Below are 19,298 nucleotides of genomic sequence, written 5' to 3' on the forward strand. Positions count from 1 at the left end.
GCTGGGATTACAGGCGCCCACTGCCATACCCGGCTAATTTTTTGTATTTTTGATAAAGACAGGGTTTTACCATGTTGACCAGTTGGAAGCTGGTCTTGAACTCCTGACCTCAAGTTATCCACCAGCATCGACCTATCAAAGTGCTGGAATTATAGGCGTGAGCCACTGCACCCAGCCTCTGAGTGTTTTTGTTGTATATAAAATAAGAGTGACTTAAACAACATAGAAGTTTGTTTACAATTTAACAATAACATTAAACAAACAAACAAAACAGTTCAACACAGGCAAAACAGGACTGGTATGGGTGCTCTCCGCCACAAAATCCCAAAGGAGCCTAGTATGCATCTAACCTCCACTGCATGCCTCATAGCACAAAATCGTTGCTGGAGTTCTGGCCATCACATCTGATTCCAGACAGCCAAATGGAGGAAGAGCAGAAGGGCCACTCCCTTATTGTTAACTCTTTCCCCATCTGCCAGAAGGAATACCCACTTGTGACTGCAGCATTTACCACAAGATAGCTGTGCCACAAAATACCTCGCTTTTATTATTATTTTTGCCTCACTCTAGTATATTGACTTTGGAAACAAAAGACATCACTCCATTTATAGCATTCTGGTTTTAGTGGTTGTATTTCCATTTACAAAACATAGTCATTCTCAATTGCTGAAAATCTCAAATCCTAGCATTCCTACATGTGATGTTAACATTGCTCTCAAACAGTTGCTGGCCAAAGATTTATTTGATGAATCCAGTTTTTCTGAAATAGATGAGTCTGATGTTATTTCTGGTTAGAAATAACTCCAAAAACAGTTTTTACATTTTATTTTGACATTGAAAATCAGTCAGATTTAGGGTTGGGCGCGGTGGCTCAAGCCTGCAATCCCAGCACTCTGGGAGGCCAAGGCGTGGGGATCACTTGAGCCCAGGAGTTCGAGACCAGCCTGAGCAACATGGAGAAACCTCGTCTCTACTAAGAAACACAAAAAATTAGCTGGACATGGTGGTGCACGCCTGTAATCCCAGCTACTAAGGAGACTGAAGCAGAGGTTGCTGTGAGCCGAGATCAAGTCACTGTAGTCCAGCCTGGGCTACACAGTGAGACTCTGGAGACTCTGTCTCAAAAAAACAAACAAACAAAAAACACCAGTCATAATCAGTCAGATTTGCTTCAACCTCAAATAGTATATTTACATAAAATTACATGAGCGCTGGCAACGAGCTGCACTTTTTTTTTTCTAAACAGGAAATGGGCTAAGGAGACTACTCAGAGTCGCATATGAATTCATTGGCTTGATGACAGGGCCGTATGCAGCTACAAGGATGTCTGGGAAATGTAGTCCTTTAGTTGGATGGCCATTTGCCTAACAAAAACTGGGTCTCTTTTTTTATTTTTTATTTGTTAAGATGGAGTCTCGCTCTCTTGCCCAGGCTGAAGTGTAGTGGCATGATCTCGGTTCACTGCAACCTCCACCTCCCAGGTTGGAGCAATTCTCCTGCCTCAGCCTCCCAAGTAGCTGGGACTACAGGTGTGTACCACCACGCCTGGCTAATTTTTGTATTTTTAGTAGAGACGGGGTTTTCTCATGTTGGCCAGGCTGGTCTCAAACTCCTGACCTCAAGGGATCCGACTGCCTCAGCCTCCCAAAGTGCCGGGATTACAGACGTGAGCCACCTTACCTGGCCGTTAACTACATGTTTTTGAATGCAACTGATATGTTTGCTGAAACAGTAATCTTATAATGATGGTTCACTGAGCCCTTACTATTTGCCAGGCACGGTTTTAGCACTTTGCATGTTCCTAGCAACAATTCTGATGTTGGTACTGACAGCCTAACTGTTTTGCAAGAGAAGACAGGATCCTCTGAAGCACAGGAGATTAAGTCACTTGGCTCAGCTTGTAAGGGTTGAAGCTGGGATTTGAACCCAGACAACTGGTTCCAGATGCTACTGCAGGAGACAGCGTCAAGATGGCCCGAGTCTAGGATGGAGAAAGAGGCCAAAGTGGGTGGCCACTTCTTCCAAAATATTCCTCAGAAGCCAGAAATGCTGAAGGTTGCTTGCCATCCCCTCCATTGCTGATCACAGTAACAAACTGTTAAACACACTGGGCAAACCAAAGTAATGTATCTGCTGTCTGGCTTTGGCCAGTGAGTTAATAATTTACAAATCCTAAGCTAAGTCATTGAGAAAGACCCTTCCACCTTCAAAACGTCGGATTCCCAAGCAGCCCCTGCCCTCAAAAAGCTTCAGTCTCAAGGTATGTGCCTGCATGCACCCACACAAGAACGACCTGAAATGCAGGGGTCATGGGGCCCTGGTGAGGACACCTGAGAAGGCGAGGCAGCCAGAGGTCTCCTGGAGGACGGGATCTTGTAGAAAGCTTGGATGCGGACAGCAGAGGGGGCTGGTGCTCCAGGCTGGGAGGACAGCAAAGGCAAAGGTGTGCCACTGCTGCCTGGGAGTTTCCCCTCCCTCCTTGGGTCCTCTTGGCACGCCTAGAGCAGGCCTCACCTGTGCTGTAAGTCAAGTCAGCTTCCTAAGGGAGAGGACGGAGTCCTCTCAGAAGAGAGGGGGCAGAGCTGGACTCTTAGGAGACCTGACTGCGTTACACCCCAGGAGTGGCTCCTCCCAGAGAGGAAAAGGAGGTGGCCAGAAAGGCAACTGAGCATTGGGTTCGCTCAGCGAAGGTATGAGGAAGGAAGTCCCAGCCCTGTGAGTGAATTCCGTGTGTGGGAACCATGGGGAGGAGCCACCAGGATTCAGGAGTTTCCTGGGTGAGGCGTGGCCACAACTGACACTCCTGCTTTGTACTAGAAGGAAGGAGTATGGAGTTAAAGACTGTGGCGTGAACTGAGGAACCCTGGACAGGCCACTTGCTGCAGGGGACCCAGTCCAGATCCCAGGAAAGCCCCGCTGCCCCTTCGGACCCCGTCTCCTATCTACAAAACGTGGAGATTGGCCCAGTTGACGTGTCTCTACAAAAAGGTGCATATACCACTGGTGAGTTCAGTTGATACCGAGTGGGGGAATCTTTTCCCTTTTTAAATTTTCATAGTCATGTGTTAATTCTCATGTGAATTAGACAAAAATAACGATGTCACCAAACCTGCCATTTCACGATAATGATCAGTAACCCTTAGTGGTGCTTACTGTATGCTGGGACTGTTGGAAACAACATAAACCCACCAGCATCCTTACATCTCATTACAAGCCACGGAGTTCATACTATCACTATCCCCTACTTGCAGATGAGGAGATGAGGCAGAGAGAGGCAAAGTCACTTGCCCAGGGTTACCCAGATTGTAAGCAGCAGAGCCAGGGTCAAACTCAAACAGCTGGCTCCAGAGCCTCACTCCTGGCATCTCCCATATTACTGCTCAGACTAAGGGTAGATAGAAGAAAGTTGTTAGTAACAGCACAGGTGGGCTGCCACTGGTTGCTGGCAAGGGGGTAAACAGATGGCAAAATGGTTCTGGAGGGCTAGAGGAAGTGGTCTCCAAAGGCCACCTAGAGAGTTCTATGATTTCAGGAGGAAAGAAAGCCAGATTGAAATCTCATTTCAGGTAACCATATATTTGCATCAGGTAATATGTTTACATGGTTCACAAATCAAAACTCTATTAAAAGATATACTGAGGCGGGGCCGGGTGCAGTGGCTCACACCTATAATCCCAGCACTTTGGGAGGCTGTGGGTGGATCACAAGGTCAGGAGATCGAGACCATCCTGGTTAACACAGAGAAACCCTGTCTCTACTGAAAATACAAAAAATTAGCCGGGCGTGGTGGCGGGCGCCTGTAGTCCTACCTACTTGGGAGGCTGAGGCAGGAGAATCACTTGAACCCAGGAGGTAGAGGTTGCAGTGAGCTGAGATTGCGCCACTGCACTCCAGCCTGGTGACAGAGTGAGAATCTGTCTCAAAAAAAAAAAAAAAAAGATATACAGGGGCATCATCAACATCCCTGCAGTCCCTGTGTGTCCTTCAAGGGTTGCTTTGTGCAAGTACAAGCAAAGAAAACATATTTTTCCTCCTCTTGTATGACCAAAAGGCAGTACACATTTTCCTGGTCCCATTTACCTGCCTTGATTTTGTTTCAAGATTATCAGTATAGCCTAGAGACCTTTCCTTATCATCCAGCAAGATCTGCTTTCCTTATTCCTTATTCCTTCAAACAAGTATGTGGTATTCCAACAGGTCCCTTTAATTAGCCATTTTTCTGTTGGTAGCCACCCAGGAGAAAATTTCCTACAACTTGCTATTACCAACAAGATCACAATCTATAATAACCTTGTACATGAGTCATTTTGTCAGGCTTTGGGACAATCTCATGGTTAGAAATGGCACATGGAGTAGTTTTCCTATTGTGAATGAAGGTGATAATATTTTCATTTCTTTAAAGCTTATTTGTACCTTTTTCTCTGAATTGTTCATATCCTTGGCCCTCTTCTATATGGGGTCTCTTCGTTCTTGATTTTTAAAAACTCTTTATATATTAGGAAGATGAGCCCTCTGTCTGTGATTTATGTTGCGAATATTTTCCCTATGTTTTCATTTAACTTTTGACCTTGCTGTTGGTACGTTTTGCAGAAGCTACTTTGTTTTCTTTTGTGTGTTGTATTGAACTTTTCTTTCACGAGTCATAGTTAGGAAAGCCTTCCCTTGTTTTCTGCTAATAAAAAGCCAGCTTGGGCCAGGCGCGGTGGCTCACACCTGTAATCCCAGCACTTTGGGAGGCCGAGGCAGGCAGATCACCTGAGGCCAGGAGTTCGAGACCAGCCTGGCCAACATGGTGAAACCCTGTTTCCACTAAAAATACAAAATTAGCTGGTGTGGTGGCATGTGCCTGTAATCCCAGCTATTTGGGAAACTGAGGCAGGAGAATCACTTGAGCCTAGGAGGCAGAGGTTGCACTGAGCCGAGATCATCCCATTGCACTCCAGCCTGGGCTAAAAGAGCGAAACTCCGTCTCAAAGAAAAAAAAAAAAAAAAAAAAGCCAGCTTGTTCACAAGAAGGGGAGTAATAAGAGAAAACCCTGGGCCCCAGGTCCCAGCATCTTGCTAGGTGGTGAAGTTGAAATTACTCACCTGGTGTTCTTCTCTGCCAGCCCCACCGCAGGCTGATCTGGGGAAGCCTCTGGCCCAGGACAGATACCGCCATGGCCTTCCTGATGCACCTGCTGGTCTGCGTCTTCGGAATGGGCTCCTGGGTGACCATCAATGGGCTCTGGGTAGAGCTGCCCTTGCTGGTGATGGAGCTGCCTGAGAGCTGGTACCTGCCCTCCTACCTCACGGTGGTTATCCAGCTGGCCAACATCGGGCCCCTCCTGGTCACCCTGCTCCATCGCTTCCGGCCCAGCTGTCTTTCTGAAGTGCCCATCATCTTCACCCTGCTGGGCGTGGGAACTGTCACCTGCATCATTTTTGCCTTCCTCTGGAATACGACCTCCTGGGTGCTGGATGGCCAACACAGCATCGCCTTCTTGGTCCTCACCTTCTTCCTGGCCCTGGTAGACTGCACCTCTTCGGTGACCTTCCTGCCCTTCATGAGCCGGCTGCCCACCTACTACCTCACCACCTTCTTTGTGGGTGAAGGACTCAGCGGCCTCTTGCCTGCCCTGGTGGCTCTTGCCCAGGGCTCGGGTCTCACTACCTGCGTCAATGTCACTGAGCTATCAGACAGCATACCAAGCCCAGTACCCACGCGGGAAACTGACATCGCACAGGTACCCAGCATCACCAGGAGCCATCTCAGCACTTGGCTTGGTCACAAATGTAGGGGAGGGAAAAATCTGCTCCCCTCCATCTTTCTAGGTTCTTTGGTCGGTCTATGAATTAAACTGACATAAGGCAGATCAACAGCAGGAAATCCATTTTAATTACTTACATACATACACACGGCAGTCCCCCCCAAATATGAGACTTAAAACAGGGCCAGATGATTTCAGCTTATATAGCATCCTGAGCTACAAAAGGGAATAGGGACTTGGGGCTTCTGCAGGATGGTGGAGAAAATTTATGGGAGGATGAAGGGAGGAAACTTACGGTGAATAAACATTACACTGTTATGCAGATAAAAGTTCCTCAGGTGATAAAGGCCGCCATCTTTCTCTTCCTGGTTCAGATACCTCTTCTTAGTACAGATAAGATACCTTTACTAATAAAAATTTCCTTTAGCTGTAAATTTATCTTACAAAATGGTAACTTTTCAGAGCTACTCCTTAGTCTGCAATTTTTCAAAATAACCATCTAGAAGTAAACAATATGCCAATAGGTCAATTTTGGCGTGGCATATTCTGGCCTCCTACAGTCATATTTTGGGATGGCATGTCCTGAGGGCCTCTGTTTCCCAGATGGTGGCTGGAGCAGTGTTCTTCTTTAGGTGGAGGCTCTCCCTTAAGTGGTGGCTCTCTGCTTAGGTGGGGGATTCTCCCTTTAGGTGAAGGCTCTCCCCTTAGGTGGGGGGCTCTCCCCTTAGGTGGGGTCTCTCCCCTTAGGTGGGTGGCTCCCCTGCTCAGTCAGTCTCCAGCTAGCCCCTCCTCTGAACATGCTTGTGCTTGCCACTGCTGTGGGGTAGCAGAGTGGTAAAAGGTGTAGCTTCCAAGTCAGAAAGCACCAGGTGGAGTCTGGCTTTGCCACATTCTCCCTGTGACCTTCAGGTAAGGGACAAAGCATCCCGATACCTCAGGTCCCTCTAAAATGGGGGATGCTGGTCCCCACTGCACAGGCCTGTTAGGAGGCACAGGGGCTTATCCATGCCCGGTGCCCGTGCTCAGTGGGCAGTCAGTATGAGCAGTCATTATTGCCACCTTATTAGTTATGTTTATTTACTAATTATCTATTAATAATAACAGGTGATCTGTATCCTGTATTATCACTGTCATGATTGTTGTTCTGCAGTCTGATCCCCTCCCCCGACCAGGGATCTGACTGACCTGTCTTGTCCTTTGCAGGGAGTTCCCAGAGCTTTGGTGTCCGCCCTCCCCAAAATGGAAGCGCCCCTGTCCCACCTGGAGAGCCGCTACCTCCCCGCCCACTTCTCACCCCTGGTCTTCTTCCTCCTGCTATCCGTCATGATGGCCTGCTGCCTCGTGGCGTTCTTTGTCCTCCAGCGTCAACCCAAGTGCTGGGAGGCTTCCGTGGAAGACCTCCTCAATGACCAGGTCACCCTCCACTCCATCCGGCCACGGGAAGAGAACGACTTGGGCCCTGCAGGCACGGTGGACAGCAGCCAGGGCCAGGGGCATCTAGAGGAGAAAGCAGCCCCCTGCTGCCCGGCCCACCTGGCCTTCATCTATACCCTGGTGGCCTTCGTCAATGCGCTCACCAACGGCGTGCTGCCCTCTGTGCAGACCTACTCCTGCCTGTCCTACGGGCCAGTTGCCTACCACCTGGCTGCCACCCTCAGCATTGTGGCCAACCCTCTTGCCTCGTTGCTCTCCATGTTCCTGCCTAACAGGTGTGCTCTCATCTGGTCCTAGGGAATCCTAGTGGGGGAACACTTCATTTCAGAACCCAGAATTCCAAACGCACCCACTGGGCTGTACATGTAGTGGTTAAGCACGTGGTTTTCGGAGCACCCCGGTCCAAATCCCAGCTCTGCCACTTGTCAGTTGTGTGTGATAAGACAAGTCACTTCAGTTCTCTGTGCCTCAGGGATATTTATCGGAAAATGGGAGTAGTAACAGTTCCACCTCCTAGGACTGCTGGAAGCATTATATGAGCTGATTCTATAAAGCTCTTGGAGCAGTGCCTGGCACGTGGCAGGTCCAGCCTAAGTGCTGACCATCATTGTCATAAGCCCATGAGGAGGAGCAGACAGCCACTGGAGTTCCCATTTATATGGGGAAACCCTGAGGCTTGGAGAAAGAGCTTGACCTGGTCTAATTCCCAGGATTTCAGCCCTGCCCTCCTGACTCTGATCTCCAGCTGATTCCGTTAGAGCCACAGTTCTAGAAGAATGGCTGGGCAAATTGATAAAATGCAGATTGAACCAGCCTAGACTGGGACCTGGGATTTCAATTTTTAGTAAGGAACCCAAACAGTTCTGAGGCAGGGGCTTCAGATTCCTGTATGAGAAATACCACCTCGGGATCTTGACATTTGAGGTAGGTCCTACAGCCTCACATCCACGCTGGCCTGCCTGCCCTCACTGGCCTGCTTATACCCACTCTCCCAGCCCAGAAGGAGGACAGTGAGGACAGAAGATCTTGACAAAAAGCTTGCCAGAAAGCTAATTTTCTACCTTGGGACCTAGAAACTGGAAAGAGGATGGAGGATTTGAGGGAAGCAGGACCAAAGGCCCCGACCTGCAAATCTAAGAAACCCCAAATATTAGAATTACAGAATTTGAGTCATGGAATCCAAGAATCTTGGAGCAGAAAGAGTCTTTGAGGGTATAGGCAGACCTCCATCTGTTCTTACCCAGGGCGTCGACCAGTCTTGGTGTTCTGGATACTGGAGAGTGGGACCCCAACGGACAAGGACTTCTGAGGAAGGACAGTGTCTTCAGTTGTCAGATGTAGGTTTGCATGGAAGGCCACCTGTAGAGAGATGCTCCTAGCAGCAGCAAACCAGCTGCCAGGGCCCCTGGAGATCAGCAAACTCCACATTGCAGAGGCAGGTAGCTGAGGCCAGATGAGGAGGGGTCCCCTGAGGAGGCACAGCAGGGTTTGCTGTACCAATGCCCGGATCCAGCCATCTTCACTTCAGCCCAGCTTCCTGGCTGACGCTGGGGGTGTGTTGCAGGAGGAAATAGCAGCAGGTAAACACTAGATGGGCCCACAACTGAGCCAGGCCCTGCATGCTCTGCTCCTGGAGGTCACGCAGACTTGCAAAACTCCCATTTGGAGGCTCAGAGACTAGTCTCAGCTTAAACAGTAGAACTGGGATTTGAACCAGGACCATCCGGTGCCAGACTCCATTGTGTTTTTCTTGCTGGGGTGCCAGGCCCTACCGTTAATGCTGGGGATGACCCAGGCCAGCCCTGCCCGCTTAGGAACCTCCCTGACCCACTTGGGCCAGGCAGCCTGGAATTGTCCACATCTAAACTAACTCTGGAGACACTGGCCATCCACATGGACCCCGGCGGGGGCGGGGAGTCAGAGGTCAGGCTTCCCGCGTCCACTCACCTCCCCTACTCTCCTCTAGGTCTCTGCTGTTCCTGGGGGTCCTCTCCGTGCTTGGGACCTGCTTTGGGGGCTACAACATGGCCATGGCGGTGATGAGCCCCTGCCCCCTCTTGCAGGGCCACTGGGGTGGGGAAGTCCTCATCGTGAGTATCCGGCCGGTGGGGCTGCTCCCGCTCCGTACCCCTCAACTTTGCACCCCTCAGCTCCTAGCCACGGCCTGGGAGAGCCTGGGCGCAGCCCTTTCCGGGGAGCAGAGTCTGTGGGGCTCTCCCAGGAAGCGCCAGGTGGGAGGGGTGCCCCTTCCTCATTTGAGAGTGGAGGCTTAGGGAATCGAGGTGACTGGTAGGCCTCTTCCCACCATGTGTACCTCAGCAGTGGCCTTCTCTCAAAGGCCCTTGACTTGATCATGAGCACATGAGCCCAGAAAAGCCATTGGGTTCTCCTTTGCCCCCGGGCGGTCAACTCATGGGACCCGTCAGCCCCTCAGGATCACTCCCAGAAAGCTCTCCTTGCACCTAGAGAGTATTCCATGGGTTTCCCTGAGCCCTGTGAGAGTTCTTTGTCCTGGCGCTCGCCCTGCAAGCCCTGTCACTCTGCATCTCTTCCCTCCCGTCCCCGCAGGTGGCCTCGTGGGTGCTTTTCAGCGGCTGCCTCAGCTACGTCAAGGTGATGCTAGGCGTGATCCTGCGCGACCTCAGCCGCAGCGCCCTCTTGTGGTGCGGAGCGGCGGTGCAGCTGGGCTCGCTGCTCGGAGCGCTGCTCATGTTCCCTCTGGTCAACGTGCTGCGGCTCTTTTCGTCCGCTGACTTCTGTAATCTGCACTGTCCCGCCTAGGCATGCCACCAACCCCGCCCCCATCGCTAACGGACGGAACTGGGATCCAGAGAGGCAAGGTCACAGAGCAAGTGGCAGGAACAGAGATGCAGAGCCTGAGTAATTGAATCATGAACACAAGTGCCCACTACGGACTGTGGGGAAGATGCGACCTGGAAATGCAAGGTGCAGCTCTATCCCCAACTCTGTGTCACAGTACCTGTGACTACAAGTTCGGATCTCCTTTGCTTTGACTCTCAAGAGAGGACTGATTTGCAGCATCTAGCTGGAGGCAGGCCCAAGGGTGTTAGAAGGGAAACAGCTGGGAGGGTGAGCTGTCCCTTCAGGCTGTGTGACCTTGGGAAAGTCACTTGGCTTCTCTGTGCCTGTTTCTTCATGCATGCAATGGGGATTACAGTAAGTACCAACTACCTCACGGGCATGGCACAGAGATAAAAGGAAGAAGACAAAAGGAGGGCATAAAGCAAGCCCTCCTGGGCCACCTGCTGACCTGAGAGTCCATCATAGTAACAAGAGTGGCGGTCAGCACAACCTAGAAGTAGCCAGAGGGTTGAGACAGGCCCCTGCCCTCTCTCCTTTGCCCCTCAGTCTCACAGAGGGGCTTCTACAAGACAAGCAGCTAGCGATAGAATCTTGGGTATCTTGGCTTTCGGATTCCCAGTGTGGAGAGACAGAGTACCCCACACACCCCTTCCTGTCATCCTTCCTGGCCCATAAAGCCCACTTGTTGGAGAGTAAGTACCTTCCTGGAAGCAGGAGGGGTGATTTGCCGGTGGGGCTGGGGAGGGCCCATCCCTGAGCCTCTGAAAGTGAAATCCCCAACCAGGCTGGGGACCAGACACGCAGACCCCCTGGAAGTATTCTCTCAAATGGAGGTGGCAGAGGTGATTGTTATTTTGTTTTAGCTTTAGTTTTTCATTTTTTTAAATAAAGACATTCCCTGCTTTTACACTCAGATCTTCCTTCAAAGGAGAAATTCAGGCATGGCACAGTGGCTCACGCCTGTAATCCCAGCACTTTGGGAGGCCAAGGCTGGCAGATCGCTTGAGGCCAGGAGTTCAAGATCAGCCTGGCCAGCATGGCAAAAACCCATCTCTACTAAAAATACAAAAATTTGCTGGTCATGGTGGCACATGCCTGTAGTGCCAGCTACTCAGGAGGCTGAGAATTGCTTGAACCCCGGAGGTGGAGGTTGCAGTGAGCCAAGATCGTGCCACTGCCCTCCAGCCTGGGTGACAGCAAGACTCTGTATCAAAAATAATAATTTTAAAAAGAAGAAGTTTAATGTGAACTCCCAAAATGTGTAATTAGTTTCCACTTGGCTCTAAGCTCAAGGCTAAGTTCAGAAATGAACAGAATCAAGTCCTTAGAGGATGTCTGGTTCTGGGGCTTTTTTTGGGGGGGGATGGAGTCTTTGCGATGTCACCCAGGCTGGAGTGCCATGGCGCGATCTCAGGTCACTGTGTTGGAACCGAACTGTCGATTCCTTCCTGGGCAGGGGTCGCCGCGAAGGATCACCGACACGAGATTCACAGCAGAGAGTTATTTATTACTAGCGTGCTAGGGTCCCAAGCTCTAAGTTGGCCTTGGGACCCTGACTGCTTGTTACAGGCTGTTTATATAGGCAAACACAAGTTCAAACACAGCTTAGGGCGCGAAATTCAAACAAAGCTTTAGGCGCGTGGTAATTGGGTCTGTCTATGGCCTGAGCAAGGTGTCTTGTTCTAATTGGTTAGAGCAGGACCTTATGAGGTTTTTTCCTGGAGTTGTTGATTCCGGGAACTTCGAGGCACGGTGGGACCCCCGGAATTGGCAGGGTGGGACCCCATGAGGTTGTTTCCCGGAATTGGCAGGGTGGGACCCTATTGAGGCAGGGTGGGACCCTATCCAGAGCCACCTGGTGTTAATTTTTTTTAAGTTCTTTTTTTTATGAGGCCTAGTTTCATTCCCTCCTCTTTTTGTGTCAGAGGCTCAATCTTGAGCCTCTTCTTCAGTCCTGAGGCTCTGGTATTGTTGGGTCAGAACCATAGCATGTACTATGTTTATTCTATTTTTAATAAGGGTGAGTAAGCGGTTGAGTATGCATGGCCTGAAAGTCAGGATGAGCGTGAGCAGGATGAGGGGTCTTAAGATGGTGGAGATTAGGGTGCTAAACCAAGGGGATTGGTTGTACTAATTTTTAAACTAACTTTGTTGAGATTTTCTTTTTTCTTTTTTTTTTTTTTTGTCTAATCTTTTTTTTAGTTTTGCCATAGAATCTTTAACTATTCTTGAATGATCTGCATAAAAACAACATTGCTCTTTTAGGGCTGCACAGAGCCCGCCCTCTTTCAGAGAGACAATTTCTAGTCTTCGTCGGTTTTGTAATACAACTTCAAACAGAAAAGTCAAGGAATCTTCAAGTTTTGTGATAGATTGTTCTATGGCTCTAAGGTCTTTATCTATGGCTACTTTAAGTTGTTGCAGATGATGGTTACCATGCACTAGGGCTGCTGTCCTGGTCTTAACTCCAGCCGCTACCTTAATTCCTAACATGTCGGCGAGGGTGAGGGAGATTAAGGGCGGGGAAGTGCTTTGAGGAGTTTTTAGTTGGGGCTTCTCCGATATGGAAACCGGGGGCTTCTTAGCTTCTAATAAAACCTGGTCTGGCCTTACTGCAACAGGGGCAGTGTCTGGATTGACTAATAGTCTGATTTGGAGGGGAATTTTAGGCGGGTTGTGCTGGTATAAATAGAGACCTTATATTAACCTTGTTGTTATTTATCTGTTATCAGATTTTGCCGCATCTTCAAACTTGATGCGAACCAGGTTGCAATTTTCCGAATATCGGGTTGTGGTACAGGGCTGGACAAAGGACATGGTTATATACTAAGGTTTTGTGGCCTATTTCTACTCTCTATTATTAGTAGTCACACAGGACCAGCTTTTGCAATACAAGTGAGTCAGATCTCTACAAGTTTTTTTCATTTGTCCTGTCCTGAATCCGGGACAGGCATAAAACCCGTTCCGGCTGATGGACACCTTTCTAGCCTGTCCTTTCCATTCTTGTCTATCTTGAGGAGTTCCTAATAGGACTCCTGTGGGACCAGTAAACCGGGGGCCTGTGTCTTTTATCTTTTCTGCTATATTTTTTTTTTTAGGTTGAAATAGAGGTCTGGAAACCAAGTCTTTATAGGAGCATTCTCGGAGGTCTTATTTAAGACCTCTTGATTATTAAAATTAATTATCTGTCAGGTCAGGCTAAATGGCCGGTGGGGGTTAGCGTCAAAAACTACACTAGAGACGGCGCAGGGAAGAAGGGCAAACAATAAGCAAGGAGTTAGATACGAGAGAGTCTTATCTTGAGCGGGTCCGCGGAGCGTCGGAGTTTCCATGTCTCAAGTGGTGTTGGTCCGGACGTCTCTGGAGCAGCCTTGGCGTGGGATGCGTGGATCTAAGTGGAGATTCCGTCAACCTTTATGGCTGTGGGCGTGGTCAGGAGAACAATGTAGGGTCCTTTCCACCGAGGCTTTAGTCCTTGAGTACGGTGCTGTCTAACGTAGACAGAGTCTCCCACCTGGAAGGGGTGACTGGTCTGTGGATGTCCTGGTTGGTACAGTTCTGCCAAGGGGGCCCAGATTTGGGCCTGTACTGCTTGGAGTCCTTTTAGCCGAGCCTGTAGGTCAGTTTTAGGATCGGAGGGGGAGAAGGAGTTAAGCAAGGTTGACAAAGGGGGAGGTCCTCCGTAGAGGATTTCATATGGAGTGAGCCCAAAACGGTTAGGTGTATTTTGGGCCTTTAACAGAGTTAAGGATAGGAGGCGTCTCCAATCTTTTAAACCAGTCTCTAAGGTCAATTTAGTAAGGGTCTCTTTTATTGTTCTATTCATTCTTTTTACCTGTCCTGAGCTCTGGGGTCTATAGGCACAATGTAATTTCCAATTAATCCCCAATATCCTGGCGAGCCCCTGACTTACCTGAGAAACGAAGGCCGGCCCGTTATTTGACCTAATTACCTTGGGAAGTCTGAATCTAGGAAAGATTTCTTCTAAAATTTTCTTGGCTACTATGTGTGCCGTTTCTTGCCGGGTGGGGTAGGCTTTTACCCATCCTGAAAAGGTATCTACAAACACCAGTAAGTACTTATATCCAGCATAGTGAGGTTTTACTTTAGTGAAGTCTATTTCCTAATAGACTCCTGGGCGGTTACCACGAGTTCGTTTCCTTTCTGGCACTCGGGTAGCCCCAGCGTTTACCTGCTGACAGGCCTTACAGGCAGATGTCACTTGTTCTACGACGGTACTTGCCTTTGGGATTAGAAAGTCAGTTTTTTCAATCAGTAATTTTAGCTTTCGATTACTCAAGTGTGTCCAGGCATGCATCTGCTGGATCATTGCCAGGGCCTCCTTTTGGGGAAGGACTATTTTTCCTCCTTTTTCCTAGTTTTTAGTGTCTTTGTTCTTTATAGCCCTTATGGCTTTTGCTTTTTCCTGGTCTTCTGGGGTATAAGTATGTTCAATAGTTATGTGGCTGGTTTCGTCCTACTGCGACTGGATCCTGTCCTTTCTGATGCCCGGGGCAGTGAATTATAGCCACTTCTTGAGGAAGAAAAAGGGCTTTTAATAAGGCAATTATTTCAACTTTGTTCTTGATTTCCTTTCTTTCTGAGGTTAGGAGACCTCTTCTTTCATAGATACTTCCATGAGTATGAGCCGTTGCAAAGGCATACCGGCTATCAGTATAAATGTTAGCTTTCTTTCCCTTGGACAGCTCTAGGGCCTTGGTTAGTGCTATTAACTCAGCCTTTTGTGCAGACGTGCCAGGAGGTAGTGATTGTGCCCAAATGGTGTTGTGGCCATTTACTACCGCCGCTCCCGCCCTCCGGGAACCTGAGTCAAGGTAACTGCTTCCGTCTGTGTACCAGGTGTGATCCGCGTCTGGGAGTTCTTGGTCTTTAAGGTCTTCCCGTGTTCCATGGGTCTCAGCCAGTACTTGCCGACAATCGTGTGGGCTTGGTTGGTCTTCTGGTACCGGCAGCAGCGTAGCAGGGTTTAGGGTGACCGGAGGGCCAAACTGGACGCGGTCCGTGTCCAGTAGGAGGGCCTGGTAGTGGGTTAGGCGTGCGTTGGTTATCCACCGGTCCGGGGGCTGCCGCACTATGGCCTCTAGAGCATGTGGGGTAATAACAGTTAGTGGCTGCCCAAGGGTTAACTTAGCAGAGTCCTTGACCAGCATAGCGGTGGCTGCCATGATGCGAAGACACGGGGGCCAGCCGGCCGCCTCCGCTTCTCTCCCTCTCTCCCTGGTCCTTTCTCTCTCACAACTGCCGCCAGGATTTTTGTTAAATGCTTATCCTTCACTCGGTTCTTACGATCCTCTCGCTCTATCTGTTCCTTCGCTAACCTGGCTTCCCTTTCCTCAGGGGTTTCTCTCTTATTTTACGCTTTTTTTTGCCTCCTTAACCAATTCCTGTAATCCATAGGTTTGGATTCCATCTAGTCTTTGGAGTTTTCCTTTGATACTTAATGCAGCTTGGTCTATGAATGCCATAGCTACGGCAGCCTTATGTTCTAGGGCCTCTGGGTCTAATGGGGTATATATTTGGAACCCTTCCAGAAGCCTTTCCATGAAGGCTGCCGGGCTTTCATCCCTTTCCTGAGTTATGGTCCTTACCTTGGCCAAATTTGTGGGGCGCTTTCCTGCCCCTTTGAGACCCGCCAACAGAGCCTGGCGATAGATTTGGAGACTCTCCCTACCTGGTGCCGTTTCATAGTCCCAGTCTGGGCGGGTGAGGGGAAATCCCTTGTCTATTTTATTGGGAAGTTGGGTTGGGAGGCCTCCTGGTCCTGGCACATTTTTCCGGGCCTCCAGGAGGACTTGCTGCCTTTCTTCAGTGGTTAGGAGGACCTGCAAGAGTTGCTGGCAATCATCCTAAGTGGGCTGGTGAGTGAGGAGAATGGATTTTATTAACGAGGTTAGGGCCTGGGGGTCTTGGGAAAAGGAAGGGTTATGGGTTTTCTAGTTGTAGAGGTCAGAGGCAGAGAAGGGCCAGTACTGGACCGTGCGATTGACAGTACGGAGGGGAAAAAGGGAGGATTGCTAAGTGGAAGGGCCTTCTGGGTCCTCAGTCCGCTGCAAGCGGAGATGAGGAGGTGTCGGCGGCGGGGTCCGAGGGGTGAGTTTGGGCGGGGCTGGAGAAGGAGACGGGGTGGAGGGAGGGGCCGAGGGAGAAGTTGGAGAAAGGGTAGGGGCCGAGGCGGTAGAGGAAAGAGCTGGGGACAAGACAGGGGGCAAGGGTGAAGCGTAAGGTGGAGGTCCCAGAAGGGGGTTTTGAGGTGGAGGAGGCAGGGGATCAAGAAGGAGGAGGTCCCTCTGGGGTTCATCTGGGAGGACTGGCTTATGCGGGTCCGGATTCCGATTCTTTGGGGCTTCTAAGGCAAGGAGGGTAGATTGGGATGGGGAAGGGGAATGGAGGAAGGGTTTCACCCAAGAGGGAGGGTTTCGGACCAGATCCTCCCAAGTAATTATGTAGGCCACCTGGTCTGGGTGTCCGTGTGGCCCAGGATCCATCACTGTTGCTTTAACCTGTAAGATAATTGGGAGGTCAAATGTTTCGTCCCGGGGCCACCCAACATGGAGGGTAGGCCACTCGGACGAGCAGAATTTTCGCCATCGTCCCTTACGGACTTCTATGGAGAGGTTGTGGGCTCGAGCCCGAACGTCAGGGAAGTGAGTCAGGGTCAGAGACAAAGGAGTCGTCAACGTCTGTCTTATTTCGTCCACGTATAACAAGGACAAAACGAAAGTAACAAAAACAAAGACCAGACAAGTAAGGAGAAGCCGCGCGGCCAGAGAGTGGCGCCACAAGATCACAAAATATTCAGACGGCAGGGGCGGCCTGCCTACAGATTTGAAGAGGCTGACTGAATCGTTAGCCTTCTCCCAGACTACCGCCAGGGCGTCCCCCGGGGCTTAAGTGGGAAGGTGCCGGACACGTCTGTCCCCCTTCCCCACTTAATTCAGAAGGAGTACTCCCCAGAGTTCAGAGTTAGCCGGCAAGACAGACAGAACAAAACGAAAGTACCTGGTAGGTCCGTTCAGTCAGCAGTCCGTGGCCCGGGCCAGATGGGTCTCCGCCGGATGGGTCGGGGGTCCTCGGACGACCCCACTTCCCGGCCAACACACCAAATGTTGGAACCGAACTGTCGATTCCTTCCTGGGCAGGGGTCGCCGTGAAGGATCACCGACACGAGATTCACAGCAGAGAGTTATTTATTACTAGCGCACTAGGGTCCCAAGCTCTAAGTTGGCCCTGGGACCCTGACTGCTTGTTACAGGCTGTTTATATATGCAAACACAAGTTCAAACACAGCTTAGGGCGCGAAATTCAAACAAAGCTTTAGGCGCGTGGTAATTGGGTCTGTCTATGGCCTGGGCAAGGTGTCTTGTTCTAATTGGTTAGAGCAGGACCTTATGAGGTTTTTTCCTGGAGTTGTTGATTCCGGGAACTTCGAGGCAGGGTGGGACCCCCGGAATTGGCAGGGTGGGACCCCATGAGGTTGTTTCCTGGAATTGGCAGGGTGGGACCCTATCAGGGTGGGACCCTATTGAGGCAGGGTGGGACCCTATCCAGAGCCACCTGGTGTTAATTTTTTTAAGTTCTTTTTTTTATGAGGCCTAGTTTCTAAGTTTTATGCGGCCTAGTTTCAACTGCAACCTCTGCCTCCCAGGTTCAAGTGATTCTCCTGCCTCAGCCTCCTAAGTAGCTAGGGTTACAGGTGCCCACCACCACACCCAGCTAATTTTTTTTTTTTTTTTTTTTTTTTGAAGCAGAGTCCTGCTCTTGCCCAGGCTAGAGTGCAATGATGTGATCCTGGCTCACTGCAACCTCTGCCTCCCAGGTTTAAGGGATTCTCCTGCTTCTCAGTCTCCTGAGTAGCTGAGACTACAGGTGCATGCTACCACACCCAGCATATTTTTTGTATTTTCAGTAGAGACAAGGTCTCACTATGTTGCCCAGGCTGGTCTCGAACTCCTGAGTTTAGGCAATCTGCCCACCTTGGCCTCTCTAAGTGCTAAGATTATAAGAGTTAGCCACTGCGCCCAGCCCCTGGGACTTCTTTTTAGAGGCTTTGTTTGCTTGCCACCACCACTCTTCCCTTCCCTTCCCTTTTAATTTATTGTGAATAGGTAATATAGTCATGTGTTTCAAAAAATCAGAAAATATAAGGTGCACAGAGAAAAGTTTTCACCTCTTTCCTCTCCCTCATCTGCCCAGTTTCTCTTACACACACACACACACACACACACACACACAGGAGCACTTTTATCAGTCTTTGTTTACCCTTCCAGAGATTATACAAATGGCAAATACAGTCTTCTCAGACCTTTTTTTTTTTTTTTTTACAGAAAACGTAGTAAACTGTTGTGCACATTGCACTTTTCATTCAACAATGAAAACAGCCTCCTTGTGTTTTGTCATGGCTGTGTAGTATTCTCTTGTGTGGAGATGCAACGTTTATTTAACCAGCCCTCTGTAGAAAGACATTTGAAGGTGTTGGAGACAAAATTAAAGTTCTAATCCAGAAAACCTTTCCACAAAAGTGGAAGAGAAAACAGTTTTATTATTAAATAAACATTAAACCAACTGCAGTGGGCATCACAGGCAATCCACGAAAGAGATTACAAAGAGAAAGAAATTTCATCCTCCCATATAACCAAGCAGGTATAACCTATTGCACTCAAGTCCTCAAATAATAACTAGGGCCAGGGGTGGTGGCTCATGCCTGTAATTCCAACACTTTGGGAGGCCAAGGTGGGCAGATCACTTAAAGTCAGGAGTTTGAGACCAGCTTGGCCAACATGACGGAACCCCATCTCTACTAAAAATACAAAAATTAGCCGGATGTGGTGGTGCATGCCTGTAATTCCAACTTGGGAGGCAGAGGCAGGATAATTGCTTGAACCTGAGAGGCAGAGGTTGCAATGAGCTGAGATTGCGCCACCGTACTCCAGCCTGGACAACAGAGCAAGACTCTGTCTCAAAAAAAAAAAAAAATAGTCCTCAAGTCAGATGACTGCACAACATGATTTGCAACATATTTCATCCTGAATTCACCTGGTAGTTGGAGTGGCCATCTGCGTTAGCTAATTGTCTTTATCCAGAGGAAATAGAAACTTACATCTTTATGATAGATGATGGACTGTTTTGCAGCTTGGAGCCAGGCACTGAAGTTAGGCTCCCATCCTCCCATGGAGACTGGATGAGAAGGGTGCTATCTTGATGTTTACCTTCCAAAGAGATGACTCCTAGGTCCTTGGGAAAACATTCCTGGCTTGTAAAACTGGTAGGAGG

The 19,298-nt window shown here is 49.5% G+C and overlaps 1 protein-coding gene and 1 long non-coding RNA gene across 2 annotated transcripts; one reads left to right on the plus strand and one right to left on the minus strand.

Annotated features, from left to right (window-relative positions):
* Nucleotides 1-2,796: 2,796 nt before the first annotated feature.
* SLC52A3 (solute carrier family 52 member 3) lies at nt 2,797-10,914 on the plus strand. The gene is made up of 5 exons (XM_015457877.4): nt 2,797-3,003; nt 5,109-5,726; nt 6,954-7,459; nt 9,151-9,274; nt 9,753-10,914. The coding sequence occupies exons 2-5, from the start codon at nt 5,160-5,162 to the stop codon at nt 9,963-9,965; spliced, it is 1,410 nt and encodes a 469-aa protein (XP_015313363.2). The 5' UTR covers nt 2,797-3,003; nt 5,109-5,159; the 3' UTR covers nt 9,966-10,914.
* A 579-nt stretch (nt 10,915-11,493) lies between these two features.
* LOC135965622 (uncharacterized) lies at nt 11,494-17,263 on the minus strand. Its single transcript, XR_010578610.2, has 2 exons — nt 17,028-17,263; nt 11,494-13,620 (listed from the first exon to the last, which is right to left on the minus strand). It is a non-coding gene; the product is annotated as an uncharacterized lncRNA (long non-coding RNA).
* Between the last annotated feature and the right edge of the window lie 2,035 nt (nt 17,264-19,298).

This window comes from Macaca fascicularis, chromosome 10 (assembly GCF_037993035.2).
Source record: "Macaca fascicularis isolate 582-1 chromosome 10, T2T-MFA8v1.1".
NCBI lineage: Eukaryota > Metazoa > Chordata > Mammalia > Primates > Cercopithecidae > Macaca > Macaca fascicularis.